At 41.4% G+C, this 21936-nt stretch overlaps 4 protein-coding genes across 7 annotated transcripts; 2 read left to right on the forward strand and 2 right to left on the reverse strand.

Annotated features, from left to right (window-relative positions):
* Positions 1-107: 107 nt before the first annotated feature.
* LOC103974721 (psbP domain-containing protein 5, chloroplastic) lies at positions 108-7385 on the reverse strand. 4 transcript variants are annotated; one of them, XM_065134599.1, is made up of 12 exons: positions 7207-7385; positions 6950-7116; positions 6593-6713; positions 4441-4490; positions 4208-4275; positions 3888-3986; positions 2484-2543; positions 2313-2372; positions 2119-2173; positions 1753-1802; positions 605-693; positions 108-473 (listed from the first exon to the last, which is right to left on the reverse strand). In XM_065134599.1, exons 1-12 carry the CDS (start codon positions 7290-7292, stop codon positions 470-472), a joined length of 909 nt encoding a protein of 302 aa, XP_064990671.1. In that variant the 5' UTR covers positions 7293-7385; the 3' UTR covers positions 108-469. The 4 variants fall into 4 exon arrangements, with proteins under 4 accessions (XP_064990671.1, XP_009387869.1, XP_064990677.1 ...); XM_009389594.2 differs by having other exon boundaries at positions 599-693; XM_065134605.1 differs by lacking the exon at positions 6593-6713 and having other exon boundaries at positions 599-693; positions 4441-4485.
* Positions 7386-7743: 358 nt separating this feature from the next.
* Positions 7744-10184, forward strand: LOC135628143 (uncharacterized). The gene is made up of 3 exons (XM_065134627.1): positions 7744-8183; positions 8771-9174; positions 9548-10184. Exons 1-3 carry the CDS (start codon positions 8019-8021, stop codon positions 9984-9986), a joined length of 1008 nt encoding a protein of 335 aa, XP_064990699.1. The 5' UTR covers positions 7744-8018; the 3' UTR covers positions 9987-10184.
* A 1513-nt stretch (positions 10185-11697) lies between these two features.
* LOC135637647 (2-oxoglutarate-dependent dioxygenase AOP2-like) lies at positions 11698-13364 on the reverse strand. Its single transcript, XM_065150325.1, has 3 exons — positions 12838-13364; positions 12394-12736; positions 11698-12113 (listed from the first exon to the last, which is right to left on the reverse strand). Exons 1-3 carry the CDS (start codon positions 13221-13223, stop codon positions 11841-11843), a joined length of 1002 nt encoding a protein of 333 aa, XP_065006397.1. The 5' UTR covers positions 13224-13364; the 3' UTR covers positions 11698-11840.
* Positions 13365-19376: 6012 nt separating this feature from the next.
* LOC103979270 (probable inactive receptor kinase At2g26730) lies at positions 19377-21777 on the forward strand. The gene is made up of 2 exons (XM_009395347.3): positions 19377-20850; positions 21052-21777. The coding sequence occupies exons 1-2, from the start codon at positions 19482-19484 to the stop codon at positions 21624-21626; spliced, it is 1944 nt and encodes a 647-aa protein (XP_009393622.2). The 5' UTR covers positions 19377-19481; the 3' UTR covers positions 21627-21777.
* The last annotated feature ends 159 nt before the right edge of the window (positions 21778-21936 follow it).

Here is a 21936-nt window from a genome sequence, read left to right on the forward strand (position 1 = left end):
AAGAATGTTTTTTCAAGTCTAATCGGACTCTGACATCGAAACAATCCAATTAAATTTTTGGGAAGATATAAGATGCGCAAGAATTTATCATATCACACAATTTCAGATTGAAAATGAAGAGGACCTCATCATAAAAGATATCATGCAAGACTGTTGAGGAACAATAAGCTTCAACAATAGAAGCTCCAGAAATTGATTGAAGCAAATAAATATCTCGAATTATGCAACAGACTCGATAAAAGAAAAGAAAAGAAAATCTGGAACCTTTCACTGCTCCATATCATCCATGATTCTTCTTGCACTCTTGTCATGGTTGACATCGCCGAAACGAATAAGTCCAGTAGTCTGCCAATGAGTTATCTTGTTACTTCTAAAATAAAGCATGATGACCAAATAGTTGGCGGAACAAAGGATGATATTTCTCCTTCTTCGTAAAGACCAATTTTCGTCGACCGCTCAAATTCTACATCTACCTGGACAATAGGAAGTGAAAAGTCATTAGCCGAGGGAAAAAAAGATATGCATCTAAGGACAATGCAAATTATTTCCCCTTCATAGGAGATAAATCTGTATCCCAAAGTATAAGAAACACTGTTACCAAAACCTCCAAGGATCCTTGTATGGAGGAACATAATTCTCTGTAGGAGGAAGAAGGCGAAAAGATGCCACAGTTTTTTGTAGAAAAGGACCCAACTGCATCAGATCCAAATGTTCAGTGGTTAGGAGCTTGAGAAAATTCTACCTGCAACCTATCGGTTGCATCAAGTGAATAATAACATCAATTGGTCAAATGTCAACAGCATAATATGAATACTGCATTCATTCCCCGATAGGACACGCTTCAGGTTCTAGACATAAACACAACTTTAGTTTTCACAATATGTGATACTAATAGGCAGGAGCCGCAGGACAACCATCAAACTAATAAATTTGTTTTGTTGTTAGATGGATGTCTATATACATTCTCTGCTCATAACAAACAGAATATTATAAGAAACACCCACCATATGTTTGAAGAAATTTTGGCATGCAAACAATTCATGAGATTATGAGGTCCAGGTTTCTATTGATCTCTGTCACTTTGCCTTTATTAGGCATCATTATTTAGCATAATCAGGTTTGGAGGCAAAATCAACAATCAAAATAACTATCAAGAGTTCTCACAACTGAAAACCCGTTGTTACTGCAAGTCCTTCGAAGTACCTCTTATAACTCACATCTGGATCAGTTGAAGTCTATTCCTCGTTCACAAACAAAATAACTATCAATGTTTTCTCCAATTATATTCACCATATTTTTGCCATCCTCTTCACCAATCACTCATACTAACTGCTATTGATATATTACTGAAAATTTCGAAGCGCTCATCATAACTTGCGTCTAGGTTAGTTGATGACCGCCCCTCCATCTGTCTTTCTGTGTCATCATGCAACCATCATAATTTAACTTGAAAAGATTCATAATCAGTACATCTATTTGACTTTGTTACTGTAGTTACTTGTTCAATTTTCTTCTTCAATAGAATCAGAACAAGCAACCTTTAGTAAATTAAACTTTGCATGGCAGGGTATATGTTGTCAAAATATCAAGCTGCATTTGCAGTTGAGAGACAATTTGATTCAATCAATTTAGTAGGATCATGAATATTGTTTGCTAACGTCAGAACTATGACTATGGCTCGAATTAAAAATCACAGTTAAGAACTCTGCAGATCTCATAGAGCACAAGTATTAATGCAAGTAAGCAACTTACATATTCCCACTGCTTGCTAAGAGTTGATGCATTCAAAGAGTACAAATAGCCTGGGAAAGGGAAACAGGATGTCATTTACAATTGAAAGCAAAGTGCCATGAGATATACTTAGAATGAAGCACTTCCTGAAATACAAAGCTCTTAAAGAACAGGTCGGCTACACCTATGCACTTTTTGTACTTATTTATTGCTCAAAGAAGGTTAAAATGAGCAGAAGCACATTCCAAAAAAACTGAATAAAGAAAGTAGTCAAATGTCTAGCATATTATTAAGCTCAAAGCACATCCAGCAGGCAATGGTTAACATATACGGTTAGAAGAAACATGAATACTCAAATAGCCTTGTCAGAAGGACAATGATTAATACCATCTCGCTCAGCAGTTGAAGCCACGTTGTGCCTAAAAAGATTTGGTTCTTGTGCCTGAGAAAATATCAGTAATCAAGATTAGCACATAAAATTTCAAAAGTACAAGTACTTGAAGGAAATTAACTGATTGAATGATAAAAGTTATGAAAAGAGGAGGAACATGTATTTTCATTCCAAATATAAAAGTACTCACAGATTTTGTCGGTGATTTACGTATAAGATACTCATAATACCAGTACGGTTCACCACCAACCTGCATAAAATGACAAGATAGGTTGACATCATTATTAATCATAGAAACAGTAGGGCTTTAAGAACAAAGAGAAAATCAGAGGCATGTCTAGTAAACTCAGACTCAGCTTACATCAAGGGAATGTGAATCAAGAACAGAACTCTCAGCCATGCGCTGACCACTTGTTACACGCTGCAAAAGAATAGGTTTAATATCAAATAATAAACACCAGGAGAATGCAATCAGTATTTGAAGTTTGAACTCAATGTAAAAAAGAGTAAGGCATGCCTATGTTTCATTAAGATAACATAAAAAACAATAGCTAATGCACCTAAAGGTGTATCTTATATATGTCTATCCTAACAAAATATCATTAGTTTCAACTAATCCAGTTGAATGTTGAGAAATATACCGGCAGTGGACACAAAATTTTAACCATTTTGGGGGCCATGGCTCAACTATAAAAAGTAATATTCCATATAACACATAACCTAAGTTACAAAGGATCTCCAAGAAACTAGAAATATTATAATAGGCTTAATCTAACCACAGTAAACTTTCAAGTTCAACTGTCTTTTATGTGCTAGAGAATATATGAAACTTGACTAAAGACCTTATCATACTATTTCTGTTCTTTAAAGGAAATATGATTTGGACTCTTAACCACAAGAGTTTTAGGTCAAACAACTATCCTGCATAGTGCAAGCACTATGTTGCATATGAGTTGTCAATATGCACCTGCTAAGATAAGTAGTTATTATGTCTATAAAAAACACAATAACTAACCAATATTACACCACCCGTGTGATGGCCAAACAAGTAATTTTACTTTTGGTGCAGTGATTAGCATCTTCTTCATGCAAGAAAAGATTGTCATCCTATGTTAGTGCAAGCATTTTGATATTTACGTGGCAAAACATTCACATTAGTAAAAGGCAAGCCTTAGTGCTATAGAAGGATTGCTCCATTTTACCTAGGATACTAGAAGTTGAGTCATGGAAGTAACCAATTGGTTGCAAGCTGTGCACAAATACCCTCCTATAGATCCTATATTCATGGCAGCCTCATGCACTAGGCTCTCCTTTCTTATATCAGACTTCTTGTAAGAGATGTTAATACAACTACACATTCAATCTTAGTGATCAATGGCCTGAAGTTAGGTGAATGAATTAAATAGATTTTAAGCTCGGAGAATATCATCATAAGTCTTTATATATAAACATATAGATATACATATACACACATCAAATGCAAGAGAATATTGAATAAGCAGGAGTGGGAGTATGTTTGGACAAGCCAGTTCACTTAAACAACTATTTAAAAGGAAAAAGGAAATACAACCATTTGGTAGCTTTAAAATGCTCACAAGCATCCATTCTGGCTCAATGTCTACAGTAATAGCATTGTAAGAATTACATCTGGCATGAAATCAATTTTTTAACAAGGAATGTATAGAAAAAAAGACTACAGGAAGAAAAAGAACAGAAAGTTCATGTAAGCTTCAACAGCTGATAAAAAAAGGGAGCAAGTGACTACCAGTGCAGTCTTGTCAGATAAAACAGAATCAGCAACATCTTTTGCCTTCCAGGCACTCTTGTCATTTGAAGTTAGGAAGCGTGGATTGGGAGGGCCAATCTACAACAAGGATGCCAAGAGTAAAGATCAAACCAATGAGTTAGATAGGCATCTGATTGACTTAAGGGATATCCTCAAGCAAAACATGACCACAAAAATCCTTGACACAGATTGGTGCAACTGGGAAAACAGGCGTTTGTGTTTAGGTGAAGAATAAGAATAAATCACATTTTTAAATTGCTTAAAGTTTGTTCACTGCTTGTATAGTCAATTAAAGTTACCGAGACAGAGATGACCAGGTTATTGATCATGTCGACACGCTCAGACACAATGCGTTGCCGTGCATCAGCTGTATAACAATGCAGTCATTAAAGATTAGTCACTTGTGCTAATTATTAAAAAATTTGAAAAACAAACGGGCTTCTTACTGAAGTAATAAAGAATTGTAAGTGGCTGGCTGGTACCCAACAGTTCCAAAGAAGAACCTAAAACAAAAGTGCAATATATTACTCACGTGATAGTGGTGCAGCAGACGAGTATCGTTCTGGCTTTCTGGATTCTACCCTTCAAAATGATTAGAATGTTATGGAAGCTTTGTGGATATTTTACATGTACTTAAAAATGAGTTGTTGTTAATGGTAAAAATCAAATGCTGCAAAGGCAATTAATTTCAGGAGAAAAGAATTAGTAACATATTTGATGACACTTTAAATTAAAGTGACACTTCCTGAAGGAGCAGCAAAGCATATCAATCCAAGGTGTTTCTATTTACAGAAAGCAGCACATCGAAATTGGCTTTGCAATTCATTGCAGATAGTGAGTGGATGATTCACCAAACAAGAAGGGTTGAGCTGGAGATGCAAAATACACATCTAGAATATTGTAGATGTTGTTTTCTGTTGTAAACACAAGATTTGAAGCTTAAATAATAAATGACATCATTGACTAGTATGAAAACCATTCAAATTCCTACTTGATTGATTTGATCAAGCTACTTAATCTGATTTGATAATGCTTGCCCGAGCAACTTGAGAATAAGCAAGATTTTGTATATGCTACTGGTTTCACAATTCAGGAAATTTTGCATGGTTCCATGAACTATACTTAATAAACTTACACATGATCTAGATTCATGCCAAATCCATAATCCTTAATAATTTGACAAGGTGAATAAAATGCAATTAATTAATTTTATCATATAAAAGCATATATGATAAAAATCAAATATAAGATAGAAGAGATAGAGTCATGAAAGGTTTGGCATGAAATGGTGGAAAGCCGTGTAATACAATTTATTATATTTTAGTGGATATTAACCTTTGAAGTGCTAATAAAGGTGAACTTCGACAGTTAGACACATGGCATTCCTGAGACCTTAAAACTTATAGAAAAAGTATGGTTTTCTCATTTTTAGTTTTGCTGAAATTCAATTAAAAAGATTGCTAATTCTTGTTTAGTGCGCATGTCCATGCCATCTCAATTGGCTCAGAATAGTTTGTGCTCAGCCGATACACATCTTGCATATTCCTCCAATGCAATACTCTCCACTTTGTCAAAGGCCCCCCACCTCTGCAGTGCCTACTTTTGATGCTGAAACTCTTTTAAGAGCAGCCCACTGACCAGCTAATGTGGGGTCTGAGAAGAGACAACAGATGCAGTCTTACCTTTGAACCCTAGTAAATCAGGTCACAAAGGAGCAACCATTAGTGAAACTAAGTGCGCCCTCTAAATTTGTTGTTGATAAACCTCTGGCTGCCTGGAAGAATTTTTATTCAGGTTACAGAGGTGTTGAGCCTCATTGCTAATTTTTTTATTGCAAGGGCAGTCATTGATTTGAACTGTTTTCTGTTCAGTTATTATACCATTCAATGATCTCCCAGAATTGCCTCCACACCTGGTTCAGGATCTATTACATATACATTCATCAAACTTTCCAATACGAACTGTAGTATGTCCAATAGTAAATGCTTGAGTTTCCAATTTTGCATTCATGATGCCGTCAAATCAAATATGCAACTAAATGAGAAGAATCAAAACCTCAAAGAAATGGAAGTTCAGATGAATAAGAAATTGGAAAGAAAGCAAAGAAAATGAAGAGAAATGTGCTTTTTATGGTTCATAAGGAATTTTGTACACTTAAAGTGGAATGTACACGCAATATGCTGAAACTTCAACATGACAAAATCCAATCAGTCATAGGGTGTTCAGAAATATAACCAAGCAACAAACAAAAAGAAGAGGGAAGATGGTCCACATGATGGTTTGGGAATTACTAGATAAAACTTCTGACGATGCTACGCTTCCTCCATCAAATTAAATGTTAAAAAAAATGAGGCATTAAGTATTAGTAGATTGTAAATCTCCGACCATGATCAGGAGCTAGTATATGCATGTGTCTTATGTCAAGATACATACTATTTTATATACAAAACAAATAGTTAATAATATGATTCAATTAGTAGAAAGATATTACTTGATTAGATGCTATTGCTTGATTCAGAAGTACTAGAAGGATCACCAATCAGATGCTATTGTTCGATACAGAACAGCAACTTAGGATTTTTTTTTTAAATTACCAATATATATAACTCATAGATGGGAAGTGAACTATAAAGTGATGTAGCAGAAGAAGTATAGACATATAAAAGATTCACCCAAGGAAGTACCATTTGAAAGCAAACTTCTTAGCTGGCAATTTGACAGGGTAAAGGAAAGAATACGCATTTATGTCATCAACCAGTAAATCCATCTTCACATCTTCATCTAATTCGACAGAGGCACGCAAATCTACAGAGACGCAACAAATATAAGTAGAAAAGAAAATTCAAGTAGAACAAGTGATGGCTCAGCAAGTTAATGTAAATATATTCTTCGGAAGCAAAATTAAAGGAAAACCATTTGGTTCCGTCAATAACAACTTCGATATGACGTTGTCAGACTTCAAATTGTATCTTTTGCTGGATGTGTAACTCAACATAAATCCATTAGAAAACGGGCAGTCAAGAAGGACGGGAATATCTTACCAGAAATCGGAAGAATGAGAGCAAAGGAAGACGAGAGGCCCGAGAGCAATAAATTCCTCCTGCGAAAGCTGTTCATCGAAGTCGGCGTAGTGCAATGACAACAGACGACAGGAGCGCTTGCCCTCCCATTTCGACGTTTCCTCCTCGGACCACTGCGACTTCCATCTCTGCGTAGGTGAAAAGCCAACAACAGAGTCAGACAGCACCACATCGGAGGCAAAGGTGGGGGAAGCGCCCTAATTCGATCTCGAACGCACCGAGCGATGAGGAAACGCGGGGGAATAGGCGAGTACGAATTGGTGAGGGAGGAAGGAGGCGAGAGAAGAGCCGCCACCGCGGCCATTGCTTCCAACAAGCGATGCGCTTTCCTCTCTCTCGGTGGCTGTCGTGTGTGTTATCCGAAAGGTATGGCCGTCGGAAGGCAGGGAGGCGAAGGGCCCAGCCATCGTTTTATTATTATTATCATTATTATACTATATCTTATAATATCAACGGTTGAGATGATGATGATGATGATAATTATAATCATAATAAATAATAAGGAGAGGAAGACGCCCGCATAATTCGTATGCCCAACATGGCTTTCGGTGGTTCCCTACTTCTCCATTGGACGGACGCCACGCGTGACTATGGTTGTAGGATAGTGCGTACGTAGAAACCAGTGGTCTGAGCGAAGACATCAGGACCGCTCGTTTGTAAGAACAGATGGTCAACGTGGCGCAGAGGATCCAAAGACTATATATTCTTGATGTCCGTCTATTTCATCGCCCTTTTGCGTTTGGTGCAACGTGCAACGTGCAACGAGAGCTCCTCTGTTCCCCGTGAATCAATCGAGACCAATAGCTATAGAATCAAGGATGTGCAACGTTTCCTTCTCATCTTATGCTTCTCACCGATCAAAGCCTTGGAATTCAAGCTTGTGATTTGTCTTCCCCTTCATCTACAGTGGATGTGGGCTAGATCGGAAGGGAACTTCCAAATCTCGTGCTTTGATCTGCTGCTTCTTCTTGGCTGTCTCTCTGCTGGAAATTGGGGCATTTTTTGGTGGATTCGTGGTTTGTGATAGGGAATGGGTGTCGATTACTACAACATCTTGAAGGTGGCCAAGAACGCATCCGATGAGGATCTCAAGAAAACGTACCGGAAACTGGCGATGAAATGGCACCCGGACAAGAATCCGACAAACAAAAAGGAAGCTGAGGCCAAATTCAAGCAGATCTCAGAAGCATACGAAGTAAGTACATTAGATTGGAATCATTCGATGATATATGTCGGGTGATCCAAAACTATTGCTTTCTTTTGGTCAGCATGGCTTAGTGTTTTCGTTAGATCTGTTATCCACAATTGTATCTCTTTCTTTTTATACAGAAACACACTTTTCTTAACGGATTGCTTATCATCTGCGATGTAATGTGACACAAAATAGCTATAAAAGGGCTTGCTTTCTTCGAATTATATGCTGGGTTAGATCTTGCATTTTCTCAACATGTTTTTCTGTTTCTATATCATACATCTAGAGATGATAGGACAAGTCAAATTAAGGATCTGAAACAGCTTTCTGAGTTGTTTTAGATCACCTCTTTGCTCGCCATCGATCTTTTCTCGAACAATTCGGATCATGGTAAGGTTTGATTTGCAGGTCTGCAAGGTGTTTGCCTTTTTGCCTATGAGAGCTCGTGGGATGAGTATAGATAGTCATGGATTCATTATGATCCTAGTAAATTTAAATTAGAAGACGAATTGGTATTATTTTTCTGATTCTGTTCTTGATGGTATTTGGGATGATCATGTGCCGAATGTTCATAATCTGTTTCGATTCAGGTCCTAAGCGATCCACAGAAGAGAGGAGTTTATGATCAATATGGAGAAGAAGGATTGAAAGGCATGCCCCCTCCCGGCTCCTCAGGTGGCCCTAATGACATCCAGTTCAATCCTCGAAATGCTGAAGATATATTTGCTGAGTTCTTCGGTAGCAGCCCGTTCGGGTTTGGATCCACGGGGCGTGCCAAGTCGATGAGGTTCCAGTCAGATGGCGGTCTCTTTGGTGGGTTTGGCGGGGCTGAGAATGTCTTCCGGTCATACACCGATGGCGTCGGAACTGGCGGGGGAGGTCAACCACGGAAACCACCGGCAGTTGAGAGTAAGTTGTCATGCAGCCTGGAAGAGCTCTACACTGGATCAACTAGGAAGATGAAGATATCTAGGAATGTCATGGATGCTAGTGGGTAAAATCCTTTCCCTCTCTGGTCACCCCCATTGTTTCCTTATGATTATATGTTGTTTTTTCTACTGTAACAAACCAAGACATATTGCATGTATACTTGGGGTATTGCATCTTTGAAATACCTGTGACAGCATATATGTTTTTGTTGGTTCTTTGCCATATGCTTTTGTGCATGATATTGAATGAAACAAATTGAAGAATTCATGTCGAAGGATCCTTCTTCCACTCTCCATATTTCTAAACATGAAGAATTTGCTCGGTTTGAATCATAGAAATAGTCTCTTTTGTTGTGAGTTAAAATTGCATATGTTGATTCTCCCTGGACTGTCTTTTTTATTAATCTTAGTCATTTTATTGTGTTTTAAATGTTACAGACGAATGGTACCTGAATCAGAGATACTAACGATTGATGTGAAGCCTGGATGGAAGAAGGGAACCAAGATAACCTTCCCTGAGAAGGGGAATGAACAGGCGGGGCAGCTACCAGCAGATCTTGTCTTCATCATCGATGAGAAGCCCCACGAGGTTTACAAGAGGGATGGCAATGATCTAATCGTTAGTCAGAAGATCTCACTGGTGGAGGCACTTGCAGGGACCTCTGTGGAGCTCACCACCCTGGATGGCCGCAACCTCTCCATCCCTGTAATTGACATTGTGAGCCCGGGCTATGAGCTTGTGATCGCCAAGGAAGGGATGCCCATGGTTAAGGAGCCAGGTAGGAAGGGAAACTTGAGGATTCTATTTGAGGTGAAGTTCCCTTCAAGGCTGACAGCAGAGCAGAGGGCAGGTCTCAAACGCATCTTGGATGGTTAAGCAGGCAGAGGTTGACAATCCACATTTTGTAGCTCATCTTCAAGTCCAAGAGTACTTACGTGAGTTTTATTCAAATCGATTCGTTTGATTTTAATTGATTTGTTGCAATAGAATGTACTGTTTCGAACTATAAGATTTCCATGATGTAAATGGTGGGTAACCATTGAAGCTAATAAATAGCAGTTAGCCTTTTGAGTCCGATTCAAGTCTTCGGATTATATATACCTGTATAGTGATTTCATCAAGAAACAATGCTGGTTTTTCTGTTTCTCTTTTTTCATTACATTTGAGGAAAAGTATAAGAAATTCGTTTATCATAAGATCTTGGACTTGAATTTCGTTCTTGTCATTTACCTTTCGCATAAAAAGAAACATAGAAAATTTTGAGTTACGATGTTCAGAAAACCAGCATTGTTTTCTGTCTCTCTTTTGTGTCCAATTCAAGTCTTTGAATTATATATCTGTGTTAGTGAATAAATGTGCCGTGGCTGGTGAGTTAGCACGGTCGGGTCCACGGGTCGATGTCGGGAGTCTTCTATCAATTGAGTTGGATGCCGAGGTCAATCGGGCCCTCGCGATGGTGGGTCGATCAGCATTCCTCGGTCCGGATGCTGATTGATGGCTCGTCGTGACGACGTCGGTCGACGACTTCGGGGGTTGGGACACTCGCCATGGGGATGTCGGTCGGCGGCTTCAGAGGTTGGGACGCTCCCTGTCCTCAGACAACGTTCCTCAGTCTGCCGATCCGGGTGCCGTTTATGCTGAGCCGCGTCTCTCTATCTCTAGGGTGGTTGGTAGCTCGTCTTCGTGAGGTGGCTGCGCCCTTGGGAAGGAGTGCTGGTTGGCGTTGGTCGGGATCCGGGCCGATTGACTACTCTCCTTCGCACACTGGATGGCGATTCTCGAGTTGAGACGTTCGCGGGTCATGGGCGGCCGCTTTCTTGCAAAAATGGCCTTCATCGAGTGAATCCTGACTTTGGCTCCTCCGACGAGCAAGTCAGTGGAGTGTTTTATTGATTTTTTTCCCCTTGGGCTAGATGCCAACCAGAGGTATTTATATTACTATACGTGGATCGATCGTATGCGGGTTGGCATGGTGGACATGTCAAATAGTGTCTTGGTACGGATTCTGACTTAGCATGTCTTGGGGGCAGCTACGTCTTGGGATTCCCGAGACGCGATGTGCCAAGCAGCGCCTTAATACAATGTCTTGGGATTCCCGAGATGTGACATGCCGAGCAACACCTTAGTACGGATTCTGATCTGGTGTGTCTTGAGCCCAAAATATACTGTATCAATCTGTATAGTGAGTTCATAAGAAACAATGCTAGTTTATATTTCTCCCCCTTTTTTTCATTACCTTTGAGATAAAGTATAAAAAAGTTGTTTATCGTATGATCATACTCATTTTCATCGTTTATCCTTTGAAAGCAACATAGAAAATTTTAAGCTAGACAATATTCAGAAAACCAGCATTGTTCCTTTTGAGTCCAATTCAAGTCTTCGGATTATTAAAATCTGGACAGAGATTTCATCAACGAACAATGCTGATTTTTCTTTCTTCCTTTTTTTTATTATCTTGAAAACTTATTTATTGTAAAATCATGGATTCGAATCTCATATTCATCATTTATATTTTAAGAAAATATAAAAAATTGAACTGAAGAATGTTCAGAAAAGAGTAGCGATGGCTAATTCACTGAAACCTGAGTTGAGAAAGAGATGACTACTTCATAATCTTTATTCTGATAGATTAACGTCCCGACGCAGTTGGGAGACTCATCGAAACAAGACCCGAAAGTCAAACACGACACGACACGACATGACGATGATCGAGTACGGGGCACTCATTGATCAGACCTGCTGCTGGTTGGCGACTCCGCAGAAAGCGTCGAGTTGGCAGCTGGCGTTCATCCCCTCCTCGGTGACGCAGAAACGAACGTAGCTACCATAGTCGAAGGGCTTGAACTTGAAGCCGGGAGAGTGGTGGTCGTCCGCCAGCTCCTGTGGGGCGCGGATCACCATGTCGTCCTCCGGGATGGAGAAGAGGATGGCGGAGTACCTCGTCGCCTCCTCGCCCACCATGATGCGGTGTAAGGGCGAGTACACCCGCCCGTTGCTCCACGCCTGGTGTCAATGCATCAGTAACAGCGTAGTAACTAAAACCCATCGACGCAAACAAAATACAATTCATGAGCGTGTATCGTTGCTGCTCTTCCAAGCAACGGGTCACCCTCGTTCTTGGTTGCTTTCGAGTGTGACTGCGCGTGGTAGGTGGGATGAAGGGTTCAGATGACACTGGGAAGATGCGTAGGACCGGAAACACAATATATTGGGTAAACAATGCGACGCTAAGCGGCTTTTGTCATCTTGTGCAGAGCAAAGAAGTAAGAGAAAACGTAGTTACCCGAAAGGCATCACCAGCTATGACGATGAAGGAGGCAGGGGAGGGCGTGACGACGACCCATCCACCGTCACTGGTCTCCATCTCGAGTCCGTCCACTTGGTTCTGGCAAACTATGGCCAGCGTATTCTTGTCCCGGTGAGGAACCAAGCCTAGCTGCTGCCTCTCTTCGCTCGCCTGCTGCTGCTTCGGCGGTGCCGCCGGGTACTCCGACACCCGAAGAAGGAACCGGTGGGACTCCATTAGGGTCTTGTGGTATTTCTCCGCCCCAAGCGTCTCCAGTATCATCTTCCGGACTATCTCGTCCAGCTCCGCCACTTGTTTTGAGAACGAGCACACCATCTCACTGGCGCATCGATCGATCAGTCGATTGATCAATGGGCACCTCAATTTGGTTAGTGTCGACCGTAAACAAGAAGAAAGAAGGGTTTGCAGGCATGCACGTACCTGAAGGCGGGGTTTCCGCCGGGCCACATGAGGCTGGTGAAGCTATCGACGCCCTGTGGAAGCGACGCGTCCAAGATGGCCAGGCTCTCATAGGAGAGGTAGGGGATCTGACCGAGGTAGCCGTGGAAGGGCTTGTTGGAGGTGTTCCTGAGCTTGGTGTCCAACGGAAGGGCGAAGAGCTCCTTCATGGCCGTGCCGAAGAGGGACTCGCGTAGCTCCTGGGTGACTTGCGGGAACACGGCCTCGAAGAAGCCGCAGGAGGCGAGCGCCTCCATCACCTGCTCGCGCACGGCTTCCCATCGAGGCTTTCCAGGGCTGGCAATGTCCAGCCCTGAGAAGTCGATCTTCGGGTACTTTTGCTTGGCGGCTGAGTCTTCCAACGCCATTTCTCCGGTGCTTCTTCTTCTGCGTCTCTCTTCAGCAAGCAAGAATGGGCGTCAAGCGGGTTAAAGAAGCCGGCCGAAGGCGCGTTGGAACTCGAGCTGATTACCCTCGAGTCTCGCTGAGATTGCTGAATGAGATGCGTCGGAACTCGTGATGCACGTGGTTTAATTAAATATCAGTCCCTTTAATTAATTATTTTTAATATTTCGAATTATGTATTATGAATACCTATAAAAACTACCAAATGAAATAGGTAAATTCATTTATCCTAATGATATTAATTTTATTAATAAAAATATAATTTTAATATTTGATGATGAACGACGATGTCGTTGATATCGACATCGACGTAATTACCTGATTGCCTCTGACATCAATAAAATATGCTTTCATCGCGATGCCATTCGTCTCCATGAACATCAACTTCATCGTCGTCAACCCCATGTGTGTTTTACATCTATGATGATGGTTGTTGTCATGTTTATGAAAAAGATGGTAACTAACTAATCGTTGACACATTGAGCGAATCTTAACCTTAACTCGAAGCTAAAATCGTCGGAGCTCTTCGACAAGCCAGAATAAGCGTCATGCAAGTTAAAAAAGCCGACAGAAGGCACGCTGGAACTCAAGCTAATTCCTCTCGAGTCTCTATGAGATGGAGGGCATAGATACATCGAAACTCCTTATGCATGCCCAAATTTAGCTTTTTTCTTTTTGGAAAAACCAGACCAACTTTCAATTAAATAATTTGGACATCAGCAGAACCCAAAAAAAAATTCAATTAAATAAAAAAAGCCTTATTTATCTGATTGTTAAGGTTATGAGAAATAGAGTTGCACATCTGCCCAGAAATGAACCTAAATCTATTATAAATTATCACTCATGCAACAACCAGTTTCGACGTTGATATTATGAAAGATTCGCTGAGCTGTCTTGTTCGAAGCATCCCAGATTCGCTGAGCTGTCATGTTCAAAGCATCATATTTCAGTGTGGAGATGACTTGAAGTCCGATGAGTGGTCGGTCCTCACAGATGTTGGAGCACAAAAAACAGTCCCTGCATTAGCACCAGTGTTAGTGTAGGAACCATCACAAAAAACAGTAAGAGAGACATTGTAAGAAGTCTGTTCTTGCAATGGAGGGAGCTGGGCTTAGTTTTGGTGATCATTGGACTTGTAAGGTGGAGCATACCATTAACTAAATGGAAAAAAGAAGAAGATGATGAGATTGGCTATTGCTGAACTTGTTAAACTATTGTTTGTTTAACCCATCCTCATTAGATCATTTATGTATATACAAAAAATTGAAAGTTAGTTTTGATTATAGGATATTCCAATCAGTTTTCATAAACATATTTTGATTTTAGGAAAAGCATTACATCTTCAAATCATCTTTTAGCCATCTCAATCTTTCCCATGACCAATCTGTTTATCCCTCGAGAACCTATAGATGTTCTTAGATGTCACTAACTCTTACATGTAAAGATGACAAACTCAACTGCTATCATCGAACTCAAAAGCGAGGTGCATGCCTGTTATCTTACCTATTAAGTAGTTACATATTACATATTCTTTGAACTATCATATCATTAACACTATGCATATCATTAGCATAGTTATAATCCAATACTTAAATCTGACTCAACTATCTTACTAAGCCCCTCTATAACATATTGAATTATATATGTGAAGCTCTTTTACAAATCGAGTTGCAAGGATCAAGCACATCATACTTGATATACAGCACTCTAGCCTAAAGGGAATCGGATCCATTCATGATCGAAAGAATTTGTTTTGCATTAACAAGATATCTAACTACACTGATATCCTACACACCCAGACCTCTAGAATCTTTAGGGATAGTAGGTATGCTATTAGCACACTTATTATCTTATCAATAAGATGAAGGTGAAAAATAACAATTACTTAAACTCGATCCAACTATCCTCCTAAGCCCCTCTCTAAGACATTGAATTGTACATGTGATACCTTTCAAAATTAGTGAAGCTCAAGTATCAAGGACATCATACTTGGCATGTAACACTCTAGCCCAAAAGAGAATTGGATCCAATCAAGATCAGAAGAATTCATCTTATATCAACATATATCTAACAATATTGATATCCTACATACCAGATCTCTATAATCTTTAGAGATAGTAACCTGATTTTAACTTAGTAGTCTAATCTTTCCATGGGTGGGGAGTCACCCTAGAAGAAATACTTAAATGTGCTTAGAGATTCTATTAGCAAACTTGTTAGTAGTTCATGAAGAGGAATAGAATTGCGAACTGAGTTGATCAGGGTTACCTTGCCAGCTTGTGAAAAAAAAATTTTTTTGCCACCCACTGATCTTGTTAAGGGACTTATCAATGATTTGAATATGGATATTGATGGTAATATGATTGTGAGCAAGATAGATTCCGAGGTAAGAAATGAGCCACAAGTTCCTTCGATGAACTCAAGAGCATTATAGACTACCTCAGCCAGGTAATTTTTGGGGAAGAACACTATATATTTCCCTTTGTTGATGTTTAGACCTGTCAACGGAGTAAAACTTCACGTCCTTCACGTCCTTGGAGAGGTTCTTGTAAGAACTTAGGGAGACTCTAATAGTGATTAAAATATCATTCAAAAAATAAGATGTAAAATTTTGATCAAAGGGATAATAGGTTTTCTTATTGAATCTTTCAATAACTTTTGAATAAAAAATTGTTAGGATCAAGAACGATACTAAGAGGAGGGGGGTGAATTAGTGCCGTGGTAAAAACATCGGTTTGAAAAACCTTCACATGATAAAATCTGATTTCGACGAAAACCGTTTCATGAGAAATTGAATTTGAAAGCTTTTATAAAAATACAAAGAGAAGATTAAGAAGGTTTGCAGTAATATAAATTACATAAATAAAAAATAAACCAATTTATGTTGGCCAAATCGATCGTCTTGATCTGTGTTGGGTTGGATTATTCATGAAGAAACCTTTATATATATATATATATATATATATATATATATATATATATATATATATATATATATATATATATATATATATATATATATATATATATATATATATGACTCCATGTGTGGTAGAACAATTGGTAAGAAAAAAAAGAGTTTTGGTTAACAATTATGTGAACATTAGCCAAATATAAGATTTTGGAAGATTATTTTATTTATATCACTAAATATTCCTCTTGGTTAAGTTCACTATAAAAAGTTCACCAAATTACGATAATTATTTACTCAAAAACTCTTATTATCTATTTGAGATTAATTAGTGTTGGAGAGAAGAGATCATGTCGGAACCCTATCCAATCTCGATGTTTGTATAGGCCAATATTCACTCGAGCTTCTGAGGCTGTATTAGTTCTCTCTAAGCTTGAACTAAGTTAGATTGATCTATATATTACCCACATCCATCGTATCATTTAAGCTCAAACTAAGTCGAATTGACCCATATATCATCGACATATGGCTCAAACTAAGACGAGATTGATCGACATCTACCATATAGGCTGTATTACCAAGACCTCAATTATTGAAAATGATGCTGACCCCAAATAATTGAAAGATCATTGCTTGTTACTGTTGGTGTTCATGGTGTGTTCGTTTCGTTTTGTGGGGGAACATTTGATCACCGATAAATCACCCCTTCCGTTTCTTTCTTTTCTTTCACGAGAACCCTCCTACTTACTGATTTCTTTATCGTCTCTCTCTCTCTCTCTCTCTCTCTCTCTCTCTCTCTCTCTCTCTCTCTGCGACACGTAATTTACAGTGAACAAAGTCGTGACATCAACGTCTGCAAAAACGATCACTAGCTGCTGAACATGCAAGGAAGCCATCGGCACGGATCTCTCAATGCTTCTGGACCGCTATCTTCCCCTGTTTAGGTCCTCAGGGCATCACACTCCACCAACCTCCAGATTCATGTTGGGGAGCAGATGCTTCAAAGGTTAGCTTTTCGTGGAACTCAAACTATTATTTGCAATGGATCGATTGAGATGGTTGTTTACACCTTTCCACCAACTGTTCAGGAAACTCCTATAGCTATTTCACGGCATATGGCCCTTTCCAATTGCCTTGCAGCAGCAGCAGCAGCAGCAGCTTCCTTTTAGTCTCGCCACCTTTTGCCTTTTTGCGCTGCGCTCACTTCGTGCTGGTTGTGTTCCTCTTGGTTTTGAGTCCATTGACGGCTCGAGTTTCTCTCTTCCATTTGGTTGACAGTGGATTTTCCCATCTGCAGTTTAAATTCTCATTACTGTGATGGGTCCTTTGTTAACAGTTCTGCGAATAAATTTGATTCCATTCAAATGATCAACATACTCTCTCTAAAGGCAGAGACTTCCCTGAATGCCTGTTGTATCAATAAACCAATTGCTTCACCAAAATGCTAACTAGCTATAAATACAGTACATGTCCTAATGAACTGAATCAAGTAGTTCTAGTTTATTCCCCTAGTTTCAAACCCTACAATCAATTAATATTTATGCCACAAGTAGGTAGGAGAAGGTCCCCTACGCACAAAACAGAATAAATGTTAGAAGATTATTATAAAAACTAATACTAAAAATATTTTATATATATATATATATATATAATGAGGATATTCAAGATATAATAATATAGGGAAGACAGTCGATACCTCGTTATCACGTGATTGACACTTCATTTCTATGTGAACGACATCATACGATCGATAGGATATTACCTTTTAGACGTTATGATCATATTTATAGTTGTGTTATTATCTTCAGATTTAACATTACATAATTGTATCAAATGTCATATGAGGCATACAATCATTCCCGATATTAAGCAACGATATTGAATATAAAAGATCCTTCAGGTATATTATCCGAGTTAGACTCTCTCTTAGTACATCAACTCTCATAGACTCTATATTTAGTTGAATATACTAAATTAAAAACTAACTCAATCATTAGAAGGATTTATTAAGAATGCTCTCGACATGGATTTGAAGTAGTTTTACAAAGTTTGATTTTGAAATATTCTTGCTCGACACCACCTAATGCCAAGACAAAGGTTTTATAAGATTTCGATTGACTCCGAATCAATATCATAATCGATAACTAAAACATGCTTTAACATAATCAATATCATTATATATATATATATATATATGATTGAAAATAACCTAATATAATGATGACATATGATGTTTTCTGTCAATTATATACACTCAGAGAAGAAAATCAACAAGGGTTTGTGTGGTTTGGGGATTAAAAATATAATCTTTAGTTGAATTTGACACTGATGCCCACTCTTTCAATCTGAAAGAAAAAAAAAAAAAAGCTAAAACATTATCATATTCGTCATTATACAATACTACCAACACATTTAATTAGTTGGATAATAAACTAATTAGCACATTTGTCTATAATTCTCCTACGGGCAACTTTTCGTTAATTCTTTTTCCTCTCTCTCCTGCCTGATAGGAGAAGTCAGCTAATTGCATAAAAATTGAATGCATGAATAATAGTAAACATAATTAATTTTCCTTTTACAAAGGATAAGTCTCGCCGCCGAATACTACCGTAGTATTAAAGAATGGCTAGTAATTTCCCAGAAGACCATATTTGACACCGGAAACTATGTTGATTACGGGATTTATTGTATGTCATCTAATGCCTTGGCAATTTCCTGGAAAGGTCTCTGCCTTTCTGATTTGCCCACCTGACCGCACCCATTCAGCAATTTTCCATGTAAGCCCACCAAATTCTTTTTTGATCGAATACCCCAATACCCTCAAATCCCTAAAACCTTTCCTGGAATTCGACCGGTTTGTAGTAGTCCCAAATTTAAAAGACGCCCAATTCATATACGTGGAGAAGAACAGAAATAAACCTCCGAACCAATTTGAACCAAGAAATCAAACGGCTTCGATGCTTTTTGTGGGAATAACCTTAAAAGAGAGACCGCTCTTCTGTTTATTTTCCGTAAAGAAGGAGAGAGGAACAGAAAAAGAAAGGAAAGCAATTTGTCGAGTCCAAAAAGTTCATCATAGCCCTCACGCCCCCACCACCCCCCTCCCCCCTCTCCTCCTCCGATCGTGATGCCTGCTACTACTACTATTTACTACTCCTTCCGTTCTCTCTATGTACTCTGCATCCAATGATACGCTCACTCCTTCCTTCTCAATCTTCAAAGATGCTCCTCGTCACCCAAATACTTTCCCCCCATCGCCGTAAAAAGCTTCCCATTTCAATCCCCCCCTTTGGTTGATTCCTCATCGCCGATGCGACGCTCGTCTCCCCCCGTCCCCCTCGAAATGGCGCGTCCTCTTCTTCCGCTTCTTCTCCTCGTATTCTTCGTCGCCATTGGCCGCCTGGGTCCGTTAGCTGTGCGTTCCGAGCCCATCCAGGACCGGGCGGCGCTGCTGGCTTTCCTCGACGCCATCCCGCACAAGCAGCGCATCCGGTGGGACGCTAACTCCTCGGCCTGCGACTGGGTGGGAGTCACCTGCGACGCCAACCGCACCGCTGTGGTTGCCCTCCGCCTCCCCGCAGTCGGCCTTGTCGGCCCCATTCCCGCTGGTACGCTCGGCCGTCTCTCCTCCCTCCGCATCCTCTCCCTTCGCTTGAACCGCCTCTCCGGCCCAATCCCCGACGACTTTGCTGGCCTCGCTAGCCTCCACGGCCTCTACCTCCAGAACAACCTCTTCTCCGGCGGGATACCCTCCTGGCTGTCCCAGCTGACTGGCCTCGGCCGCCTCGACCTATCCGGCAACAACCTCACCGGTGAAATCCCTTTCGCGCTCAGCAACCTCACCCACCTCACCGGTCTCCTCTTACAGAACAACCGCCTCTCCGGCAGTCTCCCCAGCATCAGCATCGATTCCCTCGTCGGCTTCAATGTCTCGTACAACCGTCTCAATGGATCCATCCCCAGGACTCTGAGGCGGTTCCCCGAGTCGTCCTTCGTCGGGAACCTAGATCTATGCGGCCGTCCGCTGCCGCCTTGCAACCCGTTCTTCCCCTCTCCGGCGCCATCGCCAACGGCGGAGGAGAACCCGGTCAAGTCGAGGAAGAAATTATCGAAGACGTCGATCGTGGGGATCTTGGTGGCGGCGGTCGTCGTCCTGTTGCTGGTCCTGCTGCTGTTCCTGATATGCTTGACGTTGCTGCGGAGGCGGCGAAAGCAGAAGGCGGCGATGACGGCTGCGGCTGCGGATGAGGCAGCAGGGAGGTCGGGAGGGACGGGAATAACGTCGTCCTCCAAGGACGACCTGGGCAGCGGCGTGGCAGGTAGCGGGGCAGCTGCAATGGCGGGGGCAGCGGAGAAGAACCGACTGGTGCTCGTGGGGAGCGGGGGAGGGTACCGTTTCGACCTTGAAGACCTTCTGCGGGCGTCGGCGGAGGTTCTAGGAAAGGGGAGCGTGGGGACTTCGTACAAGGCGGTGCTGGAGGAGGGCACCACCGTGGTGGTGAAGCGGCTTAAGGACGTGGCCGTGTCCAGGCGGGAGTTCGAGGAGCACGTAGAGACGCTGGGACAGTTGGAGCGCATGGACAACCTGCTGCCGCTGCGGGCCTACTACTACTCCAAGGATGAGAAGCTCATCGTTCTCGACTACCTCCCCGTCGGGAGCCTCTCCTCCCTCCTCCACGGTCAGTCTTCACTCCCCTCACTCTCTCTAGTATCTTTATATTCGTTTAAGATATTTAGAATTGGATTGTTCTTACTATATGAAATCATATATTTGCGAGAGAAAAAGAATATTAACTTAATACATCAAATAAAGATGTTGTGAAAGTAAAAGTCCCGACTTCGATTGAGCTTTGACTCTGTCGAACAAAAACACACAACAGGGAGTCGAGGATCGGGTCGGACGCCGCTGGGCTGGGAGAGCCGGATGCGCATCGCCCTCGCCGCTGGCCGCGGCATCTCCCACCTCCACACGTCTGCGCGCATCGTCCACGGGAACATCAAAGCTTCCAACGTCCTCCTCCGTTCCGACCTCCACTCTGTCGTCGTCTCCGACTTCGGCCTCCACCCGCTCTTTGGCTCCGCCGCCCCACCCAACCGTGTCGCCGGTTACCGCGCTCCGGAGGTCATCGAGACAAGGCGGCCCACCTTCAAGTCGGACGTCTACAGCTTCGGCGTGCTCCTCCTGGAGCTGCTGACCGGGAAGTCGCCGAACCAGGCGTCGTTGGGCGAGGAGGGAATCGACTTGCCGCGTTGGGTGCAGTCTGTCGTGCGGGAGGAGTGGACGGCGGAGGTGTTCGACGTGGAGCTCATGCGCTATCCCACCACCGAGGAGGAGATGGTGCAGCTTCTCCAGATCGCCATGTCCTGCGTCGCCACCATGCCGGACGCCCGACCTGACATCCCCGAGGTCGTTCGGATGATGGAGGGCATCGCCGACCGGACGGCGAGCACTTAGGAGAATCAGCGGCGCGGCAGTGGAGCAACGGAACGGAGACAGAATCTTCTTGGTTCGACCAAACCTCATGTTCTTTATTATTATCATTATTACTTCTTTGTTTTGTTTTTGGGATGGTTGGCCTTTGTGGAGTTGGATTTCTTCAGTTCATGGCAGGAACAAAGGAAAACTAGTATTTATTTATTGGTCATCAAATTCTTTTTTGCTCGGATTTCTTTGGAGCTGCGCATGAACATAAGCAAGAGGTCGAAGAAGGGTAAGTATGGGGCAGGTTGGCTGGTTGCTTTGGTGGCTCTGTCGTTGCTGCTTC

The sequence above is a fragment of the Musa acuminata genome, chromosome BXJ1-3 (genome assembly GCF_036884655.1).
Source record: "Musa acuminata AAA Group cultivar baxijiao chromosome BXJ1-3, Cavendish_Baxijiao_AAA, whole genome shotgun sequence".
In the NCBI taxonomy this organism is placed as follows: domain Eukaryota; kingdom Viridiplantae; phylum Streptophyta; class Magnoliopsida; order Zingiberales; family Musaceae; genus Musa; species Musa acuminata.

Bases quoted from the DNA above. Each gene is read 5' to 3' on its own strand.
- LOC103974721 (XM_009389594.2), bottom strand. From the start codon at position 7,292: ATGGCCGCGGTGGCGGCTCTTCTCTCGCCTCCTTCCTCCCTCACCAAT. The intron at 4,276-4,440 runs GTGAGTAATATA...ATTGTTATACAG, and splicing joins GTCTGCTGCACCACTATCAC to CTGATGCACGGCAACGCATT. The intron at 694-1,752 runs GTAAGTTGCTTA...GATCTGATGCAG, and splicing joins TTAGCAAGCAGTGGGAATAT to TTGGGTCCTTTTCTACAAAA.
- LOC135628143 (XM_065134627.1), top strand. From the start codon at position 8,019: ATGGGTGTCGATTACTACAACATCTTGAAGGTGGCCAAGAACGCATCC. The intron at 8,184-8,770 runs GTAAGTACATTA...GTTTCGATTCAG, and splicing joins AGATCTCAGAAGCATACGAA to GTCCTAAGCGATCCACAGAA. The intron at 9,175-9,547 runs GTAAAATCCTTT...TAAATGTTACAG, and splicing joins AATGTCATGGATGCTAGTGG to ACGAATGGTACCTGAATCAG.
- LOC135637647 (XM_065150325.1), bottom strand. From the start codon at position 13,223: ATGGCGTTGGAAGACTCAGCCGCCAAGCAAAAGTACCCGAAGATCGAC. The intron at 12,737-12,837 runs GTACGTGCATGC...TCGATGCGCCAG, and splicing joins GGCGGAAACCCCGCCTTCAG to TGAGATGGTGTGCTCGTTCT. The intron at 12,114-12,393 runs GTAACTACGTTT...CATTGACACCAG, and splicing joins TAGCTGGTGATGCCTTTCGG to GCGTGGAGCAACGGGCGGGT.
- LOC103979270 (XM_009395347.3), top strand. From the start codon at position 19,482: ATGCGACGCTCGTCTCCCCCCGTCCCCCTCGAAATGGCGCGTCCTCTT. The intron at 20,851-21,051 runs GTCAGTCTTCAC...AACACACAACAG, and splicing joins CCTCTCCTCCCTCCTCCACG to GGAGTCGAGGATCGGGTCGG.